This window comes from Microplitis mediator, chromosome 5 (genome assembly GCF_029852145.1).
Source record: "Microplitis mediator isolate UGA2020A chromosome 5, iyMicMedi2.1, whole genome shotgun sequence".
Classification (NCBI taxonomy): Eukaryota; Metazoa; Arthropoda; class Insecta; order Hymenoptera; family Braconidae; genus Microplitis; species Microplitis mediator.
Window position 1 is genome coordinate 12,596,412 of NC_079973.1, and position 22,621 is coordinate 12,619,032.

A 22,621-nucleotide genomic window follows, 5' to 3' on the forward strand; every position below is an offset into this window, starting at 1 on the left:
TTGGGTGAAATTCATATAGGACTCTGGGTTTCTATACCTATAAGTAATTTCTATGGACTCCGGGGTATCTGGGTTTCTATGGCTATCGTCTATTACTCAGCGTTTATAAATAATAGAACAGATTAATTTTCTATTGGCAGGATATTTTTTAACATAAAATTTATGCTCTTTATATCAGTATCTGTAATAAGTTATTGACTTATTAACGAACTCAAGAAATATTACACATCAAAGTAAAATGATTAAAAATTGACGATCAATTCTTTTTTAATATTTCTATCATACAAAGATTAATGTCGGCAATAGTACATATATATATATATATATATATATATATATATTTTTTTTTTTTTTTATGTCACGCGCATTTGCCTATCGACAAAGTTGCATTGTAAGAAAACAAATGCTATAATATATGAAAACTCACATAATGTATCATATATATGTATATTTATATATATACTGTAGCTATACGTTAAAAAAAGAAACGAAAGTGTAAAACTAGACGTGTGGATGTTATGACTTCTACACTCTCTCTTGTAGAGTGTAGATACGCGCAGGTCGATCATATGATCGCAACACATTCCGTCTGTACTTTGTATTTACATGAACTTGGCGTAAAACAAGTTATGAATAATTAAATAATAGCAATTGTTAAAAAAAATACAGTAACAATAACAAGTGAAAACAAAATATATAAAAATGTCGTCGACATTGCAAACGTTTGAAATAAAATTAGATAATCCAACCGCAACGTATGGATCAGGAGCAATGATAACTGGTCAAGTGATAATTGACCTCACCAAAACAAAAAAAATGCGAGGTATTTTATCAATATTTCATTACTTATGTGATATTGTTTTTAAATTTATAAATTACTCTCATTTTTTATAAACAGTATAACAAATAATTCGAGGTTATAAATTTTTTTCCTAATGATAAAGTACTGCGCAATTGAAATCTATTTATAAATTTATTGTTTTAGTTTATTTTTTTTTTAATAGACAAAAAAATTAGCAAAGGTAAATGTCCCAGTACCGGAACAAGACCCAATGTCGGAACGATTTGATAATCATATTCTATTTAAAGTTATACTCGATGAAATTAAATAAAACATTATTTATTTATAACCTTAATCTTTTATCTACAAAATATATAATAACAATATATATAACTAAGTTTTATTAGACACATAAAATATCTGTGGAAAAAGGCATCATTCTCACGACGAAAGAGACGAGGTGTAGGTTGGAAATTATGACTTAAAAACCGTAGAAAATTGATAGATTTGTACTTCTTCCACAACATCATCAATAATCGAATAGATAGTCCAAAAATTCTCAACGGAATAAAATTTCTAGTACTCACTAAAATTTGATAGATTATTAGATGTACCTCAAAACAAGAGGAAATTTATAATGAGTGGTCCCAAGAACAGAATATTCGCTACAGTAAATGAATACGCCAATGATCTAATTTTTTTCGATAGTAGCTACACTACTTTTAAAAAAGCAGTGTCAAAAATGTTGAATAACTTCTAAATATAGAATTTTGTATTATTATAATAATAATAATACTAATCTTTATTGCTTATAACAAGTTACAAACTTCATAACAATTATATACAGAGTTTAAGATGGTTGGCACTGTGTGATTTAATTTACGCGTTCATCTGGTTACTTAATTTTTCAAAATAATTTAATATAATTAGGAACATACTTGGTATCAAAAACTGAAACAAAATAGTAATAAAGAATATAGCAATAATATAAATAGTAAAAAGGAACCAAAAAAAAAGAGTCACATCAGCTATTTGAATTTTGTATTATTAAACACATTGAGTTAATTATATTCGAGCAAATTTTTTACACTTATGTATTATTATTATTGTTCAACTATTGTAAATTGTAGATAGCGTTAAAATAAATAAATAAATAAATATGTTAAGTACAGCAATAGTCTCGGATCTATGACTTTTCCATGTCTCTTAATGGTTTTGCTAAAAAATCAGTCAATGGTCGTGAGCTCAGAAAATGTATAAAATTACTTTTTAATAAATTTTTTTTTATCTGAATCTAGAATCGTAAAATTCAAGAAAACAGATTAACAATATGAACAAAATTGTATTATTATATTAATTCTACTGTACTTTTATTGGTACACCAAAATGAACCTGTGCCCAGTATCGAAATAGTCAATCATGTCAATATTACCGGTAGATATTGGCGGAGTATTTTATTGACTGACTAAAATCAAGAGCATTATTTATTATTATTGGAGACATAATATTTAATGCAGTAATATGATTGTTATAAGAAATGCATTAAATACAGATAAACTCTCATGTAAATGATAAAAATAAACTTTAGTGTTTAATATTGTTTTTTTTTATTTATATTATCAAGTATAACCTCAAATCATTTGATTTCTTTCTATCCTCCAGGGCAAAATATTTATTTCTTATTAAATATTAAATCATTTAGAAATATTAAATGCATTTAAAATTAATGGATGATTAAAAAGAAACAAAAATGAAAATAAGAAAAAAAAGAAATCATCCCTGGTGGAAATTTTTCGGAATTTCCTCTGAAAAACTCAGTTCTAAAATTCTAAAGACTTTTTCAGTTGTTCAAAGAAAAGTCCGCAAAATTTCCACCAGGGATGTCTTCGAAAATTACTTTTGAAAATATTTTATATTTATTATGAATGAATAAAATAAAGATATCTTTTTAAAACTTTTCGAACTTATTTACTGAAAAAATAACTTATTCAATTTACCGTTCCGATATTAGGTCAACCGAATTCCGTTATTGGGACAAGGCTTTTTCAGCGTTCCGGTATTGGATCTTTCGGGTGTCATAGAAAGAAAAATTTTATATAAATTAAATTTAAGCATAATTAATTAACTTGATTATTCTTGAATAGGTAAATCTCGATTTTATATGATGTAATAATTTTTTTTTTTTTATCTATTTAAATATTTTTAAAACGATAAAAATCAGTCCGGTACCTGACGTCATTCCGGTAGTGGGACATTTACCTTAATACTGGTTTTTTTTTTCTATGATTAATAAGTTTCCAGAAAATAATCAACTGTTTATCTTTTGTTTAAGGACTGATACTAATTTTTTATCAAATAAGGTCAGTTGAGTCGTAGTTAAAAATAAATCCCACACTAAGCACGGCATGTACATCGACAACACATAGTATTTTTATTACGTACTTTTTAAATATTTTTTAGCTAGATTCCTAAAAATCAACAAAATTCGTATTTAAATACCTACGACACAATTGAAACGCCTGATTCTTAGTTTATGTAAATTTTAATTTCAATGTAATTGTAATGTCTTGTTAACTATTAAATTAACTGTATAGAAAATAATTTATTACAAACTGTTAAATATGATGAACTTTCGAATTTGAGATAACTTGGAACTTAAAATTTAAAACTCGAAACTAAAAATTGTTAAATTTTATGTAAAAGATAAAAAAAACTCTAAACAAACTTTTTAAAAACGTAAAAAACGAATAATGATACATGAAACAACTCAAAACACGGTAAAATATGTTTCAAATTGATTCGTTATTGTACTTACGAATTTTATAAAATTTAAAAATGTCAATTTAACATTCCAAATTGTCCCGAATGCAAACGCTCTTTATACACGGAGAAAAATGGGCTTAAGAAATTTACGAATTGCCAAAAAAATCTTTATGCTATACTACAAAAAATATTATACACTTAAAACTTATTAATAAATTGTAATTAATATTATTTGTCTAATTTAGTCATTATAGTACAAAATAACAAATTTTTAGAGGCTCACAAAAATAATTATAGTGCAGCATAATAATTTCTAGACGACTCGATTTCCTCCCGGGTCAAAAAATCTAGCCTCAATCTAGCCTCATCGAACCTAAGTAAGCCTCAATCCAGCCTCACTGAGTAAAAAAAGCATTTTGAGCCTCAAATGATGTTCAAAAAGCATCAATGAGCCTCAAATAATGCTCAAAAAGCCTCAAATAATACTAATTGAATGTAAATTATATAGGCGAATAGTAGGTCCATTTGAGGCTCATCGAGGCTTCTTGAGGATCTTTGAGAATTATTTGAGGCTCATTAAGGCTTTTCGAACAGTGAGGTTACATTGAGGCTAGATATTTTGACCCGGGGCGGTTTCAAGATTGGTCGACAGCATAATAAAAATTCGTACATTTTTTGGCTCCATTTTTCTCCGTGTAATAAACAGTTTTGAGACGTTTTTTTTTAACATAGAAAATTTTTTCATATCCTTTATAGTAAGTAATTGAAATTACTCAAAAAAAGAGTTAAATTATTAACGCTTGAATTTTAGTTATTTGTGACAGGAAATAAAATTTTCAGTAATTTAAACTAAAAAAATTTCCAGCGCTTAAATTAAGATTTAAAGGAAAATGTGAAGTACATTGGGAAAAAAGAACTGGTAGTGGTAAAAATTCACGAACTACATATTTTACTGGAGAGGAAGAATATTTTCGTAGTGATCTATGTCTTTTTGGAAGCACAGGTAATTTTAGTCTATTTACAGTAATAAATAATTTTTTTATTGCTATATATTATACAGCTGAAAAACTTGAGATTTTTCATTTTTAAATGTTTCCAATTATCTATGTTTTATTAATTTAATCAGGCGGTGATACGATCGAAATGTTAGCTGGTCATCACGTTTTTCCATTTAACTATGCACTCCCACGAAATATTCCAAGCAGTTACGAGCATAGTATTGGTTCTGTTGAATATTCTATCAAAGCAATAGTAGACAGACCATGGAAATTTGATCATGAAACTGCAATAGTTTTTACGATCGAAACACCATTTGAATTGAATCCAGAAACACATTCGTTGGTAACTTAATTAGTTATTACTTACATAGAAATTTGAAGATAATTAACTTACGAAACTTCTTATATTTAATTACCACCCAATTTTGTTGGTAAAAATTTAAGATAGGGATTGATGATGAGAAGGAAGAGGATTATTGTTGTATTCTACCATGTATCAGTAGAGGAAGCATGATCTACAATTTTCGATTGCCAACAACTGGGTACGCTTGTGGAGAAGCCATTCAAACGACAGTTAATATAAACAGCCGATCCGATTCTGTCGAAGTTGATGAGATCGACGTAAAACTTGAACAAGTAAATATTATTGTTATCTATAGATTTTATTTCTAACTCTCCGCTATGAAAATCGTAAGCTTCTGTGAAATGGTAACTTTTTTATACTAAAAAATTTTCTCAAGAAAGTAGATTTTCATGCACGATCACCTTATGGGAAAACAAAATCCGAAACACATGTGATACAAACAAGTAAACAATCAGGTCCGTTCGCTAAAAAATGTGATGTAGTAATTGGTATGCAAGTGCCGTCCGTTCCTCCATCAAAACTTCAGCACTGCAATCTTATAGACATTAGTTATCGAATTCATATTGAACTACATGTTTCTGGGCTGTAAGTAATTTTCTAGTAAATTCATATGTTTATTAATTATTGAACCGAATAATGACAATGTTTAATTTATACAGCCATTGTAATACTGAAAGATACTATGATATTTTAATTGGAACAAGACCTGCAACAATCATGTCAACGCAACAAGTTGTTTTTCCCGTTTCTCACTTTGCCCAACCGCCAATTATTCCACCAACTGCACCATTTGATTATCCTTCATCGACCAATCCTACATCAGCATTTCCAAATCCGAATGTTCCATATCCAATGCCTACTCCAACTGTACCACAAAATGAAAAAATTTCTGCACCGTATCCTCAATTTCCTATGCCAGGTCCAACACCTTATCCAAGTCAATCTGGTCCAAGCCAATATCCACCAGCAGCTGCTCCTTATCCAAGTCAATCTGGTTCAGACCAATATCCACCACCAGGTGCTCCTTATCCAACTCAGCCTGGTCCAGGTCAATATCCACCACCAAGTACTGCTCCTTATCCTAATCATGCGGGCTCAGGATTTACATACCCATCTGCTCCTGGTTTTCAACCTCCTCAAAATATTGAATTTGTACAATCAAATCCTATGTCGCCATTTCATTATCCACCGGAGCAACGTAAGTTCGAAATAATTATTTTCGATACGTATGCGGAACGGTAGAGATTCTGACGGCTTGAAGTGACGTCACGAGTTTGAGGCTATGGGCGCTGTCTTATCAAGACCGGATGCGTGCCTGCACTTCAAGTCTGTCAGGGTTCCTACCTTTAAGCATAAAGTATCGAACAAAATTTATTGTCATATCAACGGCGGAAGTTGAATTTGAGAGAGAAACAGTCAAAAATGTTTCAAGTCGTGTAGGAATGTAGAGACAGATAGAGAGAGAGAAGTTACTTTTGGATACAAGTTCGAGGAAAGTTAACCAAACTATAGATTGCCAGAAATCGTATAGTTTGCGCCCTCTGCATGTTGCTTGAAAATTCAACTTTCGCGGTTGATATGACAAAAATTAATTTTTCATTATTTTTTAAACTATAATAGCTAATTTTTATTTACAGTTCCTCCTTCTTATGATTCTGTAATCGCTAGTGATCACAAGAAATGAAAGTAATTCGAATTATTTTTTATAAAATATTTGCTGAATTATATAAGCTAAATATTATTAGCTATTTAATTAATATATACTCTCTAGATTATTATACTCACTAAAACTTTGCTAAATGAATTATTTTTTTTACATATATTTGACGTTATAACTAATGTTATGTAAACTGTTGGGAATTTTGACAGTATAATTTTTTAACATCAATGTGTATTATTAGACGTGATAAAATAAAAAAAAAATAAAAAGTTTGGAAAATCCAAATGAGCATGCCTTAAGCGCAATAAAAGAATAAAAATGCGTAAATGATAGCGTTCACGCTTAAGGCATGCAATTATTTTGTTCAATTTAATGATAATAAAAAAAAACATGCAGTTATTTATTATTTATTCTATTAATTTAATATTAATAGCGAACAAAGTTTTATCTTTTATCTTATATGATGAAATTAAATCGATAACGGAATTTGACTGTTATTTCGTTTGAGGCTTTACGGTTACGATTTCATTCTTTATTATTCGACATATTTCGACGAAAACTTTAACACCTACACCGTTTGGACTCACCCCGGTTTTTTTTTTACAGTTTATACCCAATTAATAGCTTAATATTTACTTACTTATATAAGTTTAAGCTGTACTACACATAAATACAATTTATTCGTACTATAGTCTAAGTGACGTAACGTCTAGTTGATAAAATAATTGCTTGCGCTATGAAAAATGATAACACCCGAGTCGAAATGTCAGGTCTGCTTTAATCGTAAAAGTTTCCAAACCCTTTGAAGTCTCATTTACTGCCTAAAACGAGACCTGTTTTGAGCGTAGATGACGGTTTCGGAAAATAAATACGATTAAACCAGACCTGAGCAGTACCATTTTAATCGTAAAGGTTATCAAAAGATGTACCATTATTATTATTTTTTAACTCATTCATTATTATTATTATTATTATGGCTTATTATTATTTTACGACTAACTTATAACCCACCTCAGACAAGACCCAAATATATCGGCCGTAGCGTAGGGGGTAAAGCGATAGTCTGGTGAGCGTTAGGTTGTAGGCTCGAATTTTGGGAAGGGCGAATATATTTAATAATTTATATTTAATAAGTTAAGCGTATGTGTAATATCTAAGTGTGTAGTGTGATTATATCTCTATGAAACGAACAAAAGTCACCTCTCCTGACCTTGAAGCTATAACATCCTATCTCTAACTACGATCCAGAGTGAAAAAAAAATAAAAATTTTGCTTCTTAATCCTGATTTTGAATCGCAAATAACATGATAGTTTTTTTTCATATTATGTATTTATCAATATTAATTTTAATGAAGCATTATATAATTATGATCAATACATAATACAACTAATAATTATAATTAGAATTATAAATAATGTTATGCTATTTAAATGAAAAATTATAAAAAATAAATATATGACCACAGTGGGATTCGAACCTGAGTCGCTAGGTATTTTTAAATATAATATTACTATTATTATTATATTTTACATTATTATTATTTCGGGCCTGGTTTGATCGTAACTGTGTCAGAATGGGACAGAACTCCTATATGATTACGATAAAAACAGGCCTGCGCCTATAGAGCAACCAAGAGCAGCAGGTCTGTTTTAATCGTAAAAATTTTCTGAAACTGATTTGCCAAAAAATACGATTAAAACAGACCTGAAATTTCGACTCGGGCACTCACGTTTTTAAAAAATATCTACAGTAATTATGTTTATCAAGTTTATGTCGCTAACAGGAAATACTTTTAAATTTATTATAGCTCGTTAAAATCATATATTTTATATATATTTGTATGAATTTTTCAGATCAATTGTGAAAATAATTTCTAAGGATACATTTTTTAATCAATTTTATAAAATAAATTAATATATGTAATCGTATAATTTACATAAATATATGTCATTTATTTTGATAAATTTCGAACATTAAATTTGACATAGTAGTTTACAAAAAAATTCACTCATACATCAAATAGATGAAAAAAAAAAGTTTTACATGACAAATTATTTGGTTTCGAATATAATCGTTATCTTTGCAATCGTAATTATTATCGGAAAAAATAAATCCGAGGCTGATTAGTCATCGTCACTATGTGGGCCCATTGTCATTCCACATTCAAGTCTATCGAAGTAATTTTTTCTGCAATGATAAGGATCACAGCAATTACCGCCTGCGGAACACTGCAATACACATAAGACATAATTATTAATATATCAATGCACAGAAAAAAAGAATTTCTTGGCGCAAGAAAAATTTTTCATTAAAAAATGAAAACAAAATTTTTCTTAATAGAAATAATTTATCGGCTCAAGAAAATCTTTTCTTACCTCAAAAAATTCTTTGTCACCCCAAGAAAATTTTCGTTTTCAATCCATAATGCGAAAAATTTCTTAGGTCAAGTAAAATTTTCTTGGAGCGAGAAAAAATTTTTCGCGCCAACCCGGGTGAAAAAAAAATCTTAAATTTGATTTGATTTAACTTAATTTTCTTTGAAGTCGTCGATATGCTGACAACTGTATTCCACATTTTAACTTTTTTTAGCTTTTTTTGACTTAATATTGACTTAATCTTGACTTTTTTTAACTTTTTTGACTTAGATTAGACTTTTTTTGACTTAAATTGTTTAGTTACCTTTAATTTAACTTTTTTTGGCTTAAATTATTTCATTGACTTAAATTTGACTTATTTTGTCTTAAAAAAACAACTTGTTATCGATTCGAAATCTAGTTCTATATTTGACTTAATTTTAACTTAAAAATTAAGTCAAATCGAATGTGGTTTTTATACTTATTTATTAATTAAACTAATTTAAAATTAAAACTCAATTTTAATTATAGCAAATTTTTTAAAAATTATTTCTGATTAAATTAAAATTATTATAATAAAAATTTTTATTGCAATGATTTTTTTTTTATTCTGTTCCTAAAGAATTTGTAGAAGCTCTTGTTTACAATATCATTCATTTTCATATTGATTAACCAATTCTGCAATAAACGTTTTATTACCTGTATTAATATAAAAACATACCGATAGTAAATTTTCGACAGGAATCGCAAATACATTTTCAGTTACAATGAATTCATATAAGTGTGATAGTTGGAGAAGTCTGACAGGCTCTTTGAAAGGTTTTGTTTGCAGAAGAGTTATTATTGCAAAATGATGGCCAATGCACTTACAATTACTAATTTTTCGACAATCGCATATTTTATCAATAATTTTTATACAAGAATGAAGAAGACCAAAACGTTTTTCATTCAAGTATTTAAATGCTACATAAGAAGAATTATTTTTTAATGTTTCTTTATAATTTTTTGATATAAACAATATACCATTTAATAATAATCGAAAATATTCTAAACCATAAACACCTCGAATAATTATTACCATCATTAATTATATGTTACTATTTGTAAGTATTTTTTAAAATTGCGTTGTAACTGTCTAATTTTGTTTTATTCTGACTTTAATGTAACTTTTTTTAACTTATATCTAAGTAAAATGTATTAAAATCGACGCAATTCTGACTTGAATGTGACTTTTTTTAACTTGAATCTAAGTAAAATGTATTTAAAAGGACGCAATTCTGACTTGAAAGTGACTTTTTTTGTCTTAAATCTAAAAGAAATAGAGTCAAACTGAACCGGTTTTGACTTAAACGTGACTTATTTTGTCTTAAATCGATCCTAACTAAGCCAGAAAAAGTCAAATCTAAGTCAAGTGTTATGGAAATTTTACACTGACTAAAAAAATTAACGTAGGTGAAATTTGAAGGATTTTGATTTAAATTTTAAGTCATAATTAAGATTTTTTTTCGACCCGGGAAGACTTACTTTTTTTCTGTGTAACTAAATAATTGATAGGGAGAGGGTGGGCAAAACAGGAATACAGCCAAATTTTTTTTTGACTAACATATAAAGGTCTTGGACCAAATTTCCGATTGCCATAGAAATAGTATATTACACACCTAGGGCAGTAGAGTAAGAAATGTCTCAGATCACATGTAATGGCGGCTCGGCTTGGCCTCGGCCAACAAACATGTGCTTTGAGGCTTTCTTATTTACTTCCCAAGGAGTGTATACTATTTTTCTCCTCGACGGAGGCGGAAAGCAGCAACTTCGTTTCGCACAGCGGGATGAAAGTTGACGCTTTCCGCCCGGAGGTGAGAAAAAATATTTTTGCCAAATTGTTGGGGTCTGTTTTGCCTACTGGTCCCATTTCACCTGCCCTTTTTTAGTGAATGAAAAATTGATTATAATTGAACTTATAAAAATACTTACATCTCCTCCATGCTTTATACAAGCGTTAACTTCGGCTCCGATAGCCAACAATGCGACCAATAAAATCAAAATAGTAAACTTTGACATTTTAATTATTTTATTGCGCTGAATGTAACAATTACGTTGGTTTTGTGTTTACTGATGATCAATTCTTCGGGTAGGAGTATTTATATCTTAGTCTTAACCATGCACGTTTGAACCCGATAGCTCGATAATATAATTTTATCGCATATCTATACGTAAGAGTCACTCGATCTTGTAGACAAAAACACTTATTAATTACAATAACAAACAATATTGATACTTGATAAACAAAGTAAAAACAAATTTTTTTCTATTTGAAAATATGTATGTCGAAATACAAGTGTTTTTAAAATTTTTACATATGAAAAAAAAATGTTGGAAAATCCAAAAGTGCACACCTCAATCGCTCATTTTATTTTTAATCACTACTTTTATTATATAATATTAATGTATTTTTTTTATTATGAACTTTTATTCAACTTACAAATTATCAATTTGATATTTTTATTTCTTATTTTCAGTTTAATATTTTTTTACTAATATTTTTTTTTAAATATCCCGCCTTTTGTCTTAGATGTCGCTTTTTTTCAAACATATTGAAACGCTAGTGCTGCCACCAGTAGTTGATAGAGAGAAAAATGAAAAAATAATAACAACAGTAAAAAAATAGCAGCTAAATTTTTCACGAATAATCAGTTTTACGTCGTTAATTAGTTACAATTAAACTAAAAGGATTCAGATAGTAATTTTCATAAGGGTTCTTGTGATAAAAAATACAAATACAATAAAAAAAAAGTTAGGCCGATTAACGGTATCCATCGAGAGTTATCGTGTTTACGAAGTTTCATACGTAACAATTGACAGCACTGGTTTCTTGAGTTAAACTAATTTATTTTAAACGAATAAAATAATAAATCGACTTAATATTGGGTTCAAATTGTTCCTGGATAAATTCTCTATATGCTAGAATACAATTTTACCTATCTTGGTGGAATAAAAATAGTGTAGAAAGATTTTTATGTGAGTAAAATAGTCGAATAAAAAAAACCGTCCATAAAGCACACCTGCGCTTTCGCGCTTGAGGTGTGCAATACAGCTGAAAATATAATAAAATTTATTTGAAAAAAAGGGTCGAGTTAATTTTAGTAAAAAAACTTTTTTTTTATTCAATTTAGATAAAATTACACCGGCCCACAAAAAAAAAAAGTGGTCAGTACTTTTGACCGGACCTACCTCTCTTTATGTATATCAACGCGCTGAATCCGAATCTGAACTCAGTTTTGCCCGTACACCCTCAAAATTTTGAATAAATTGCAAAAAACCATAAAAATCGCCAAAAGTTCGCAGTTTTGGTAAGAAAAAAATTTATGGAACTATATATAGATCAAGTATGCTTTTCATGTATTTTGATCCGCTGAATCCAAATCTGAAGTTCATTCAACTATAAGCCTTTTAAAATTCAAGTGAATCGCAAAAAACCTATGAAAATTGCGGAAAATAGCAAAAAATTGCAGTTATTGTGATAAAATAAATTCTATAGAGCTAGATTAATATATCAATCATGATTTTTATACATATATATCTGTAAAAATCTAAGTAAATATAAAAAAATCTCTGAAAATTAAAAAAAATTGATGTTGTTGTGATGAAAATCATTTTTTAAATCACAACAAAATATATATTACGTTATTTGATTCGCGGAGTATAAATTCAAATTTATTTTTAAGATTTTGATGGCTTTCCAGTCTTGTAATTCTTTATTAATTTAAAATTTAAACGATTTCTAAATAAATATAAATTTAAAGTTTATTTGCCTATTAGCCCTCAAAAAATTAAGTTAATGCGGAAAATTGCACATACAGTGATGAAAAAAATTGATTGAACTTAATTAAATTTATTTCTATCAAAAAATCTTTTTCAAAACCATACGAAGATAAGTTAAATGTTGAATGCTGTTAAAATGATTGAACGAGTAAAATTGAATCGTTTCTAATCGTTTTGAATCGTATTGAATCGTTTCTTTCAGTCAGTACGCTTTTCAAGGTCCGCTTTGAAAAGATACGCTACTCCCGAAAACGTAACTTTTTTAAACGTTTACGGTATGTGAAAAACAAATCAAAAAGATTTACGCATGTGCCGTACGGCTGTCCAATTTCAAAACACAGTAACGGACAAATCTGTCAAAATCAATATTTTAGTATCTTTAATTTCAGTGGAAGCTTGTGAACATGCCATACATATTTCAGAAATTTTATTTTTGTCAGTTACAGTGTTTCGAAATTGGGAAGCCGCGTACTTCCAGTAAACAGAGGTGGATATTCAAATTTTCCCGATCTGCGTGTTTGCTTCATGTATCATACCTAAGTTAGAAAGCCCTACTTTTTTCCCTAGATGTATAATATACCATTAAATCACTGCTGCCCATATTGAATCAGAACATCCGAGTGAAATTTGTTTGTATCCCTATTCAATGATTTAAGATACTACGGATTTAAAAGTGCTTTCTTATATGATGGCAGCTTGAACCTTTAAGCTTCTCTACTAACGAGACTAAAATTTCTGTACTGTACATGCGCATTTAATTAATCAGCACGCGCATGTGTAAATCAATTCAACATTTTTTCCGATTTTTTATTTTATGTCACGCGCATAGCTTATCGACTACGTTGTATTGTATGAAAGCGAGTGCTATTATTTATGAAAACTCGCATAATCGATCCTATATGTATTGCAGTTGTAAGTTAAAAATAAAAAACAGAAAAGGATGTACTTTGAATCTATACCTCAGTTAACATAAAAAAAGTTATGAATAATCACTTTAAATAATCACGGTTATCAACAAAATACAGTCATAATACCAAGTAAACCAAAAATATATTAAAATGTCATCAACATTAAAAACGTTTGAAATAAAATTAGATAATCCAACTGCAACGTATGGATCGGGAACGATAATTACTGGTCAAGTGATAATTGATCTCACTACAGCAAAAAGTATGCGAGGTATTGTATAAATATTTCGTTTTTTATATAAAATTATTTTCCGTTGATACAAATGTACGCTTATAAAAACAATTTTTAATGTTACGGCGGGAAATTCAAAAACATAATAATTTATTGAATAGTACAAATTTTTTTTTTTCTATAATTAATAAGTTTTCAGAAAATAATCTATTGTTTATATTTTGTTTATGGACTGATACTAATTTTTTATTCCCACGCTTTTGATAACTCGCTTACATGTATGTTTGTTCGGTTGAAATTTTTTAATTGATTTTAAACCATCTTCCTGATGAGCTAGAGACTTTAAATTTGGAATATAACTCCAGATAAACAAACACCCTGTGATGAAGATGCAATGAAGGAGATGGGAAGAATGTGACGACTAGGGCCTCCAGCACCATGAGCCATGTATTTCAAATTTTTAACTAAAAAGGATCTGTCTTTAATTTGTTGTGATGTTTTGAAGTATGAATCTTATAAAAAATGATTTTTGATTGCTTCTTAATTTTATTTCCCAGAAGAAAAAACAATTAAATAGTTTGTGATATGTTATTAGTAGGTAGATGTAACGATTTTCTATTTCAGGCATGATCAGGTGAAAAGAAACTGAAATAAATCTAAGATTTCTCGCATGTCTTTGTCATTATCTTATCAAAGTGTTTAAAATCGATTTCAAAATTTCACACACACAATACTAAAAAGCAGAAAATAATTATCGAAATAAAAAAAAATTTTAATGTGCCACGTTTTTAAAACGGACTAAAAATATAAAATAATTTCTCTGAGCATCATGAAAATTTAAAACCTTATACAGGTTCCGAACTTCTTACAGATAGTCTTGAAAATTTATGATGGTGAATTTTTGATAGCTATGAAAATGCTTGTAAGATTTGAAACGAAAAACGTGGGGCGCATGCTATGACTAACTTAAGAGGTGTAGAAAGGAGCTGTCAATGAGAAAACTTACATATCGGTTCATATCATTTGTAGTGCAATAAGATTGTTAGTTTAGCTAGTTAGTTAGCTATATGTGCCACATGTTTTTAGTTTTAAATCTTACAAGTACTTTCATAGCTATTAAAAATTCACCATCAAAAATTTTCAGGACTATCTGTAAGAAGTTCGGAACCTGTATGGAGTTTTAAATATTCATGAGGTTCAGAAAAATTATTTTATACTTTTTAGTCCGTTTTAAAAATAGGGTACACGGAAAGAAAATTATAGGAACTTTTGCTATGCATTATGGGAATAGTTCCCTTAATGGTATAAAAATTGTACACATATTATTATAGAGATAGGAATAGGTCCCATACCATTATGAGAACCATCTCTATAATAATTTGGGTACAATTCCTATACCAATATGAAAACCATTCCCATAATATTATTTTGGGAATGGTACCCATAATAATATAAGAATCGTTCCCATACTATTATGGGAACTATTCCCATAATGGTATAGGAACTATTCCAATAGCATTATGGAAACCATTCCTATAATATTATGGGAATAGTTCCCATACTATTATAGGAACTATTCCTATAATGTTATGGGAATGGTTCCTATGAAATATGGGGTTCATCCCTATACATTATGGGAATGATGCCCATAATATTATAGGTACAATTTCTGTAAATATAGGAACTATTCTTATAATTATAGGAACCATTCCTATAATGTTATTGGTAGCATTCCCATAATTATAGGAACTGTTCCTATAATTATGGGAAACATTCCTATAATTATAGGAACTGCTCCCAAAATTTATGGTCATAATTCCTATGTTAGTATAGGAAAAAATTTTAAAGAATTATGGGAACCGTTTTCATAATTTTCTTTCTATGTAAATTCTCTGTTTATAAAATCTCATAGAATCCAATAGAATCTCATAAATTCCCATAGAGATTTTATAAGAATGAATGAGTTCTATGAGAAGTGCTATAGTTAACTACATGCCTTTGTACATACAGCTCTAAGAATCTATCGGATTTTTTAGACAAGCTTGAAAATTGTTTTTTAATTCGATAATTATTGTCAAATAAGGTCGGTTGAGTCGTAGTTAAAAAATAAATCCTACACTAAGCACGGCATGAACATCGACAACACATAGTAGTTTTATTACGTAATTTTTAAATATTTTTTAGCTAGATTCCTAAAAATCAATAAAATTCGTATTTAAATATTCGTACCTACGACACAATTGAAACGCCTGATTTCGAGTTTATGTAAATTTTAATTTCGATGTAATTGTAATGTCTTGTTAACTATTAAATTAACTGTATGGAATATAATTTATTACAAACCGTTAAATATGATGAACTTTCGAATTTGGTACAGCTTGGAACTTAAATTTAAAAATTCGAAATTAGCAATTGTTAAATTTCATGTAAAAGATAAAAAAAGTCAAAACAAACTTTTTAAGAACATAATAAACGAAAAATGGTACATAAAATAACTCAAAACACAGTGAAATATGTTTCAAATTCGATCGTTATTTTACTGATGATTTTTATAAAATTGCAAATTATTTTAAATTTAGATGTTTTTTTGTACTAAGTAATTGTAATTTCTCAAAAACAGTGTAAGAGTATTTACAAATTATTTACGGTTGATTTTTAGGTATTTTGATAGCAAAAAAAAAATTTCAATAATTAAAACTATAAAAATTTCTAGCGCTTAAATTAAGATTCAAAGGAAGATGTGAAGTATATTGGGAAGTTAGATCTGGGAATGGCAAAACTGTAACAACTACTCGTTTTAGAGGAGAAGAAGAATATTTTCATAGTGATCTATATCTTTTTGGAAGTAGAGGTAACTTCATTCTATTAATATTCATGTAGTTTTTGTATTGTTAAATATTACACAACGGGAAAATCGTCAGGTTCTTCATTTTTTAATATTTCCAACTATCTACCCTGGCGAAACCAACTTACGGTAATTGTCGTAATTTGTGGTGAAAATACGGCATTTTACGGTAAACGTACGGTATTCTACAACACGCGAGCGACATTTTTACCGTAAATTTGCAGCAAAGGTACGGCAATTTACCGTTAATTGTGGCAAGCCTGTGGTATTTTACCGTAAATTGAAGTATTGCGCATTACTTTAGAGGATCCGAATTACGGTAATTTACGGTATCCGGTAGAACTATCAAATTTTCGGTAAAATACTGCGGTGCCACAACCACTCAACCGCGGACAGTTCAACCGCGACAGTTCAACCGTAGACAATTCAACCTTATGACTCAACACACACAAAACCCATGAAAAAAGGGCACAACACGATAACAAGCTTATGTATCGGCTTATTTTTGAGTAAATAATTTTTTCCGTTACTGTGCAATCATTTATACACTGTATTTGGTAAGGTTAAATTGTCTACGGTTGAATTGTCGCGGTTGAACTGTCCGCGGTTGAACTGTTACAGAACCAATACTGCTATCTACTTCAACGACGGTATTATACCGCAATTTATAGCGAATCGTGGTATTTCTACCGTAATTTGCGGTAAAATGACGCGATTTGCCGCAAATTACGGTATATTGCCGATTTTACTGTAGTTTACGGCAATTCTGCCAGATACCTTAAATTACGGTAATTATCGTAATTTTCCGTAATTCGGATCCGCTAGGGAATTAAAAATCAAAAAATATACAATGCGCACAGTAAAAATGCCGCAAATTACAGTAAATTGCCGTAATCCACAATAAAAATAACGTAGATTACTGTAAATTGTCGTAACAGAGATAAGTTACCGCAAATTCGGGTAAACATGCCGTAAAACTACCGTAATTTACGGAAAATGCGGTAAATTACCGTAATTCGGATCCATCAGAGTATGTTTTATTAACTTATTTATTCATTTAATAAGGCGGTGATACGATCGAAATGTTAGCTGGTCATCACGTTTTTCCATTTACCTATGCACTCCCACGAAATATTCCAAACAGTTACAAGCATAGTATAGGTTATGTCGAATATTCTATCAAAGCTATAATAGACAGACCATGGAAATTTGATCATGACACGACAAAAAATTTTACTGTAGAAACACCATTTGAATTGAATCCAGAATCTCACTCGATGGTAATTTAATTAATTATTACTTACATAGAAATTTAAAGCTAATTAACTTACGACACTTCTTATATTTAATTAACTCCCGATATTGTTGATAAATATTCAAGATCGGGATTAATGATGAAGAGAAAGAGGATTATTGTTGTATTTTACCATGTATCAGTAGAGGAAGTACGCTTTATAATTTTCGATTGCCAAGAACTGGGTACGCTTGTGGTGACGTCATTCAATTGACAGTTAATGTTACCAGTCAGTCAGATTCTGTTGGAGTTAATAAGATTATTGCAAAACTATTACAAGTAAATATCATTGTTGTCTATTAACTTTACTTCTAACTTCCTGCTTAGAAAATTTTTAATTTTTGTATAATAATGATAATTTATGCTGTTAATATCATTACAAATTTGTTAAGAGATTAGATTTCCATGCATCATCAAGAACGAACTCAGAAACAAATGTGATAGCACAAAATAGTTACTCCGGTCCGTTTGCTAAAGAATGTAGTGTGAAACTTGGTCTGCGAGTGCCGTCCATTCCTTCGTCAAAACTTCAATATTGTAATCTTATAGACATAAGTTATGCACTTCATATTGAAATGCAGGTTTCTGGATTGTAAGTAACTAAAAAATATATATCTATAGTATATATTAAGGTGCTTCATTTCGGAGCCAGATTTTTTTTTATCAAGTGCATGTAGAAAAAACCATAGTTCAACACAAAAAAAAAATTTTCGCACATGAAAAAAAATTCTATGTCGATTACAGACCTAGCTCATTGAAAAATTCGATTTTCCCATTTAAATAACATGGGAAAAATTTTTTTTTAGCTTTAAGTATTTTTAACCTCGTTAACAAATCAATAAATCAAATAGACTAATACATATTTTTGTAGGAAATCGAAAGCTCTACACAAAAGGTCTCCTATCATTTTTCGATAAATCCATCTATTCAAAAATTATTAGAGCTCGAAGTAAAGTTAGAGACCTTTTTACTTTTCCGGTGAAACTATCAGACTTATCACAAAATGTTACAGGATCTTTTTTGTTTCCAATTTCATTCTCTACAAATTACTATCAGTAAAGTTTTTTAAAATTCCGCATTGTTTTCTAGTTATTTTCATTTTAATTTCAAGCTCTTAAAAAAGTGGTTCTGATCGATTTCAAGAGCTCGACATTGAAATGAAAATAACTAGAAAACAATGCGGAATTTTAAAAAACTTTACTGATAATAATTTCTAGAAAATAAAATTGTCAACAGAAAAGATCTCATAAAATTTTGTGATAAGTCTGATAGTTTCACCGGAAAAGTAAAAAGATCTCCAACTTTACTTCAAGCTTTAATAACTTTTGAATAGATGGATTTATCGAAAAATGATAAAAGACCTTTTTTGTAGAGCGTTCAATTTCCTACAAAAATATGTATTAGTCTATTTGATCTATTGATTTGTTAACGAGGTTAAAAATACTTTAAGCTAAAAAAAAAAATTTTCCCATGTTATTTAAATGGGAAAATTGAATTTTTCAATGAGCTAGGTCTGTAATCGACATAGAATTTTTTTTCTTGCGCGGAAATCTTTTTTTTTTGTTGAACTATGGTTTTTTCCACATTCACTTGAAAAAAAAAAATTTGGCTCCGAAATGAAGCACCCTAGTATATATATTTGTTTTGTGTTAACTGATCAAAGAATCGAGATCATATATAATTACTAGGCTGCTTCATTTCAGAGCAACGCTTTTTTTTAAGAGCTTGTGGAAAAATTAATAGTTCACTACAAAAGAAAAATTTTCGCGCAAGAAAGAAAATTCTATCTCGATTACAGATCTAGCTCATTGAAAAATTCGATTTCCCCATTTTAATAACACAGCAAAATTTTTTTTCAAGCTTTGATTTTTTTAAATCGTTAACAGATTAATAGATCGAATAGACTGATACATAAGTAGATCTGTAATCGAGATAGAATTTTTTTTCTTGCGTGAAAATTTTTCTTTTATGGTGAACTATGATTTTTTCCACAAGCACTTAAAAAAAAATGTTGCTCTGCAATGAAGCACCCTAATAATTATACATAAGTTTATCTATATGATTACCCAGACAGCATTCAAGTCGGAATGACTGCTTTACGACGTCTTTTTGATGGCGTCCTCAAGAAGTCTTATAATGACTTCTTAAAGGTGTCATTTTTAAGAACTCTTAATTGGAAATTGTTGAAGACTCCATAAATAAAATGTCAATTTTGTGACGACTAGATATATCCTTTTTTAAACTTCTTTATGAAATCAAAATTAGGAGCTCCTTAAAGACGTTATGGTAAATTCATACTGAAGTCTTATTTGCGAAGTCAGAAAAAAGAACTCTTTTTAAAGACGTCTTACTGAGTTCGCTAGGTGGCTTATTCGACATCTTGAGAACTTCTTAAAGACTTCTTTAAGATGTTGATGAGACGTCAAGATCATAAATTGGAATTCATTCAGAATTCATCAAGAAGTCATTTTGCTATCTGGGTATCTTAATCTCAATTTAGAAAATTTCCATTATTGATCTACTGATTGTTAACAAAAACTATTTTTATTCTTTTTATTTGTTGCGACTATCAATTCTCTGACAGCCTCATATGTTTATCAATACTTGAACCGAGTAATCAAAATATTTAATTTATACAGTCACTGCAATACTCAAAAATACTATGACATTTTAATTGGAACAAAACCTGCAGTTATGATGACACAACAAGTTGATAATCCAGTTTCTCATTTTGAAACACCAGCAACTGCACCAATTGATCATTCTCCATCGGCCGATCCTACATCAGCATTTCAAAATTCAGATTTTTCTACGCCTTATCCAGTTGAATCTGGTCCAAGTCAATATTCACGAACAGCTGCTCCCTATCTTCATCAATTAGGTAGAGGATTTACACATCAATCCTCGTCTATTTTTCAGCCTCCTCAAAATATTGAATTTACATCATCAAATCATATGTCACCACTTAATTATCCACTAGAGCAACGTAAGTTTGAAAGTTAACTTTTCATTATTTTTTAATCTATTCCTAATGGACCCAAATTACGGTAGATTACGGTAAACCCACCGTAATTTACGGTAATCCACCGTAAAATACCAATATACCATAAATTACGGTGGATTTCCCGTAATTGATGGTAGATTTACCGTAATTTACGATAATTTTACCGTGCTCTACGGTGATTTACGGTAATTCATCGTAAATTACGATAATTCGGTAATCTACCCGAATTATTTATGGTAAATTCGCCGTGATTTACGATAAAATCGCCATAATTTACGGTAATCCACCGTAAAATACCGATCTAACGTAAATGACGGTGGATTTACCGTAATTTAAGGTGGGTTTACCGTAAATTACAGTATATCTACTCGAATTTCACCTATTCTTCGGTAGATTTACGGTAAATCAAGTCCGCTTGGGATAACAGCTAATTTTTATTTACAGTTCCTCCTTCTTATGATTCTGTAATTGCTAGTGATCACAAACAATAAAAATAATTCAAATTATTTTTTATAAAATATTTTACGCAATCTTGGCTGAATTTTACTAACTTTGCTATTGCTGTTGAAGAAAATTATAAAAATATTTATTGTAAAACTTTTATTGAAATATGACTCTGATATTGCTGTGTGGTTGTGTGTTAAGACGCTACGTATTTGAAGTACTAAATATAATTGTGATATGAATTGTGATGAATTTCAATGTAAGAAACATTAATTTAAGATTAATTAATGAAATCGAACTGACATGTAAAATGAATTAGACAATATGGCAATCAAAACTGTTGATAATTATTATTATAAATTAAATTTTCATAATATTTTTTGTGATTTACATTAAAATTAGTGAAAAATTATTTTCTGCATTTTTTATTAACTAACTCTCTAATTTCTTAAAAAATTCGATCAAACATCATGATCATCTTTTCATATTTAATCTCCTCATCATGTCATCCGATACGGAACATCTAATTTGGAACCATATTCGGATATATTTTCATGCGAAATTCCCTGGTGGATCCGGACTACAGTAATTTACGATAATTACCATAATTTGCCATAATTCACGGTATTCAGAAAGACTACGGTATTTTACGGCGGAGGTACGGTATTTTTGCCGTAAAATTGTGGTAAGCATGCGGTATTATACCGAAGAGTGAAGTATTGCACCCCGTGTAAAAAAAATTTTCGTTCATAATGAATTTAGGTCTGGATTTCATGACGAAACTCAGAACGTGACACAAATATGACTTTCATCATGAATTTACTCTAACTTTTCGTCTAGTAAATCAGTACCAATTATAAAATTAATTTATTACATCTTTGAATTGGACTTGGGATGACTTCGATAGAAACTTGACTGATTTTTTACTGAATTAAACCTTTTGTCAAATTTATCAATTCAGAAATTACCAATCAACTTGTTCTATCAAGTACTTGATTTACGTAAATCAGTTTCGATTGTAAAATTAATTTAGTGAATGAACTTCGGATCATTTGGATTTAAATTTTACTGAGTCATAATTTTAACGTGATTAAAGTTCTTGATACAAATTCATGATGAAAGTCATATTTGTGTCACGATCTGAGTTTCGAGAT

General features: G+C 29.3%; 2 protein-coding genes and 1 long non-coding RNA gene across 5 annotated transcripts; 2 read left to right on the forward strand and 1 right to left on the reverse strand.

The window, feature by feature from the left end:
* The first annotated feature begins 510 nt into the window (after positions 1 to 510).
* Positions 511 to 6,845, forward strand: LOC130668239 (arrestin domain-containing protein 2-like). 3 transcript variants are annotated; one of them, XM_057470423.1, is made up of 8 exons: positions 683 to 823; positions 3,114 to 3,141; positions 4,410 to 4,547; positions 4,671 to 4,885; positions 4,987 to 5,178; positions 5,283 to 5,491; positions 5,566 to 6,104; positions 6,544 to 6,845. In XM_057470423.1, the coding sequence occupies exons 4-8, from the start codon at positions 4,688 to 4,690 to the stop codon at positions 6,588 to 6,590; spliced, it is 1,185 nt and encodes a 394-aa protein (XP_057326406.1). In that variant the 5' UTR covers positions 683 to 823; positions 3,114 to 3,141; positions 4,410 to 4,547; positions 4,671 to 4,687; the 3' UTR covers positions 6,591 to 6,845. The 3 variants fall into 3 exon arrangements, with proteins under 3 accessions (XP_057326405.1, XP_057326406.1, XP_057326407.1); XM_057470422.1 differs by lacking the exon at positions 3,114 to 3,141 and having other exon boundaries at positions 511 to 823; XM_057470424.1 differs by lacking the exon at positions 3,114 to 3,141 and having other exon boundaries at positions 4,356 to 4,547.
* A 1,642-nt stretch (positions 6,846 to 8,487) lies between these two features.
* On the reverse strand, positions 8,488 to 11,196 carry LOC130668240 (uncharacterized). Its single transcript, XR_008989976.1, has 2 exons — positions 10,893 to 11,196; positions 8,488 to 8,795 (listed from the first exon to the last, which is right to left on the reverse strand). It is a non-coding gene; the product is annotated as an uncharacterized LOC130668240 (long non-coding RNA).
* A 2,349-nt stretch (positions 11,197 to 13,545) lies between these two features.
* On the forward strand, positions 13,546 to 21,829 carry LOC130668458 (arrestin domain-containing protein 2-like). The gene is made up of 7 exons (XM_057470760.1): positions 13,546 to 13,919; positions 16,594 to 16,731; positions 17,791 to 18,005; positions 18,107 to 18,298; positions 18,412 to 18,611; positions 20,659 to 21,005; positions 21,468 to 21,829. Exons 1-7 carry the CDS (start codon positions 13,799 to 13,801, stop codon positions 21,512 to 21,514), a joined length of 1,260 nt encoding a protein of 419 aa, XP_057326743.1. The 5' UTR covers positions 13,546 to 13,798; the 3' UTR covers positions 21,515 to 21,829.
* Positions 21,830 to 22,621: the final 792 nt, after the last annotated feature.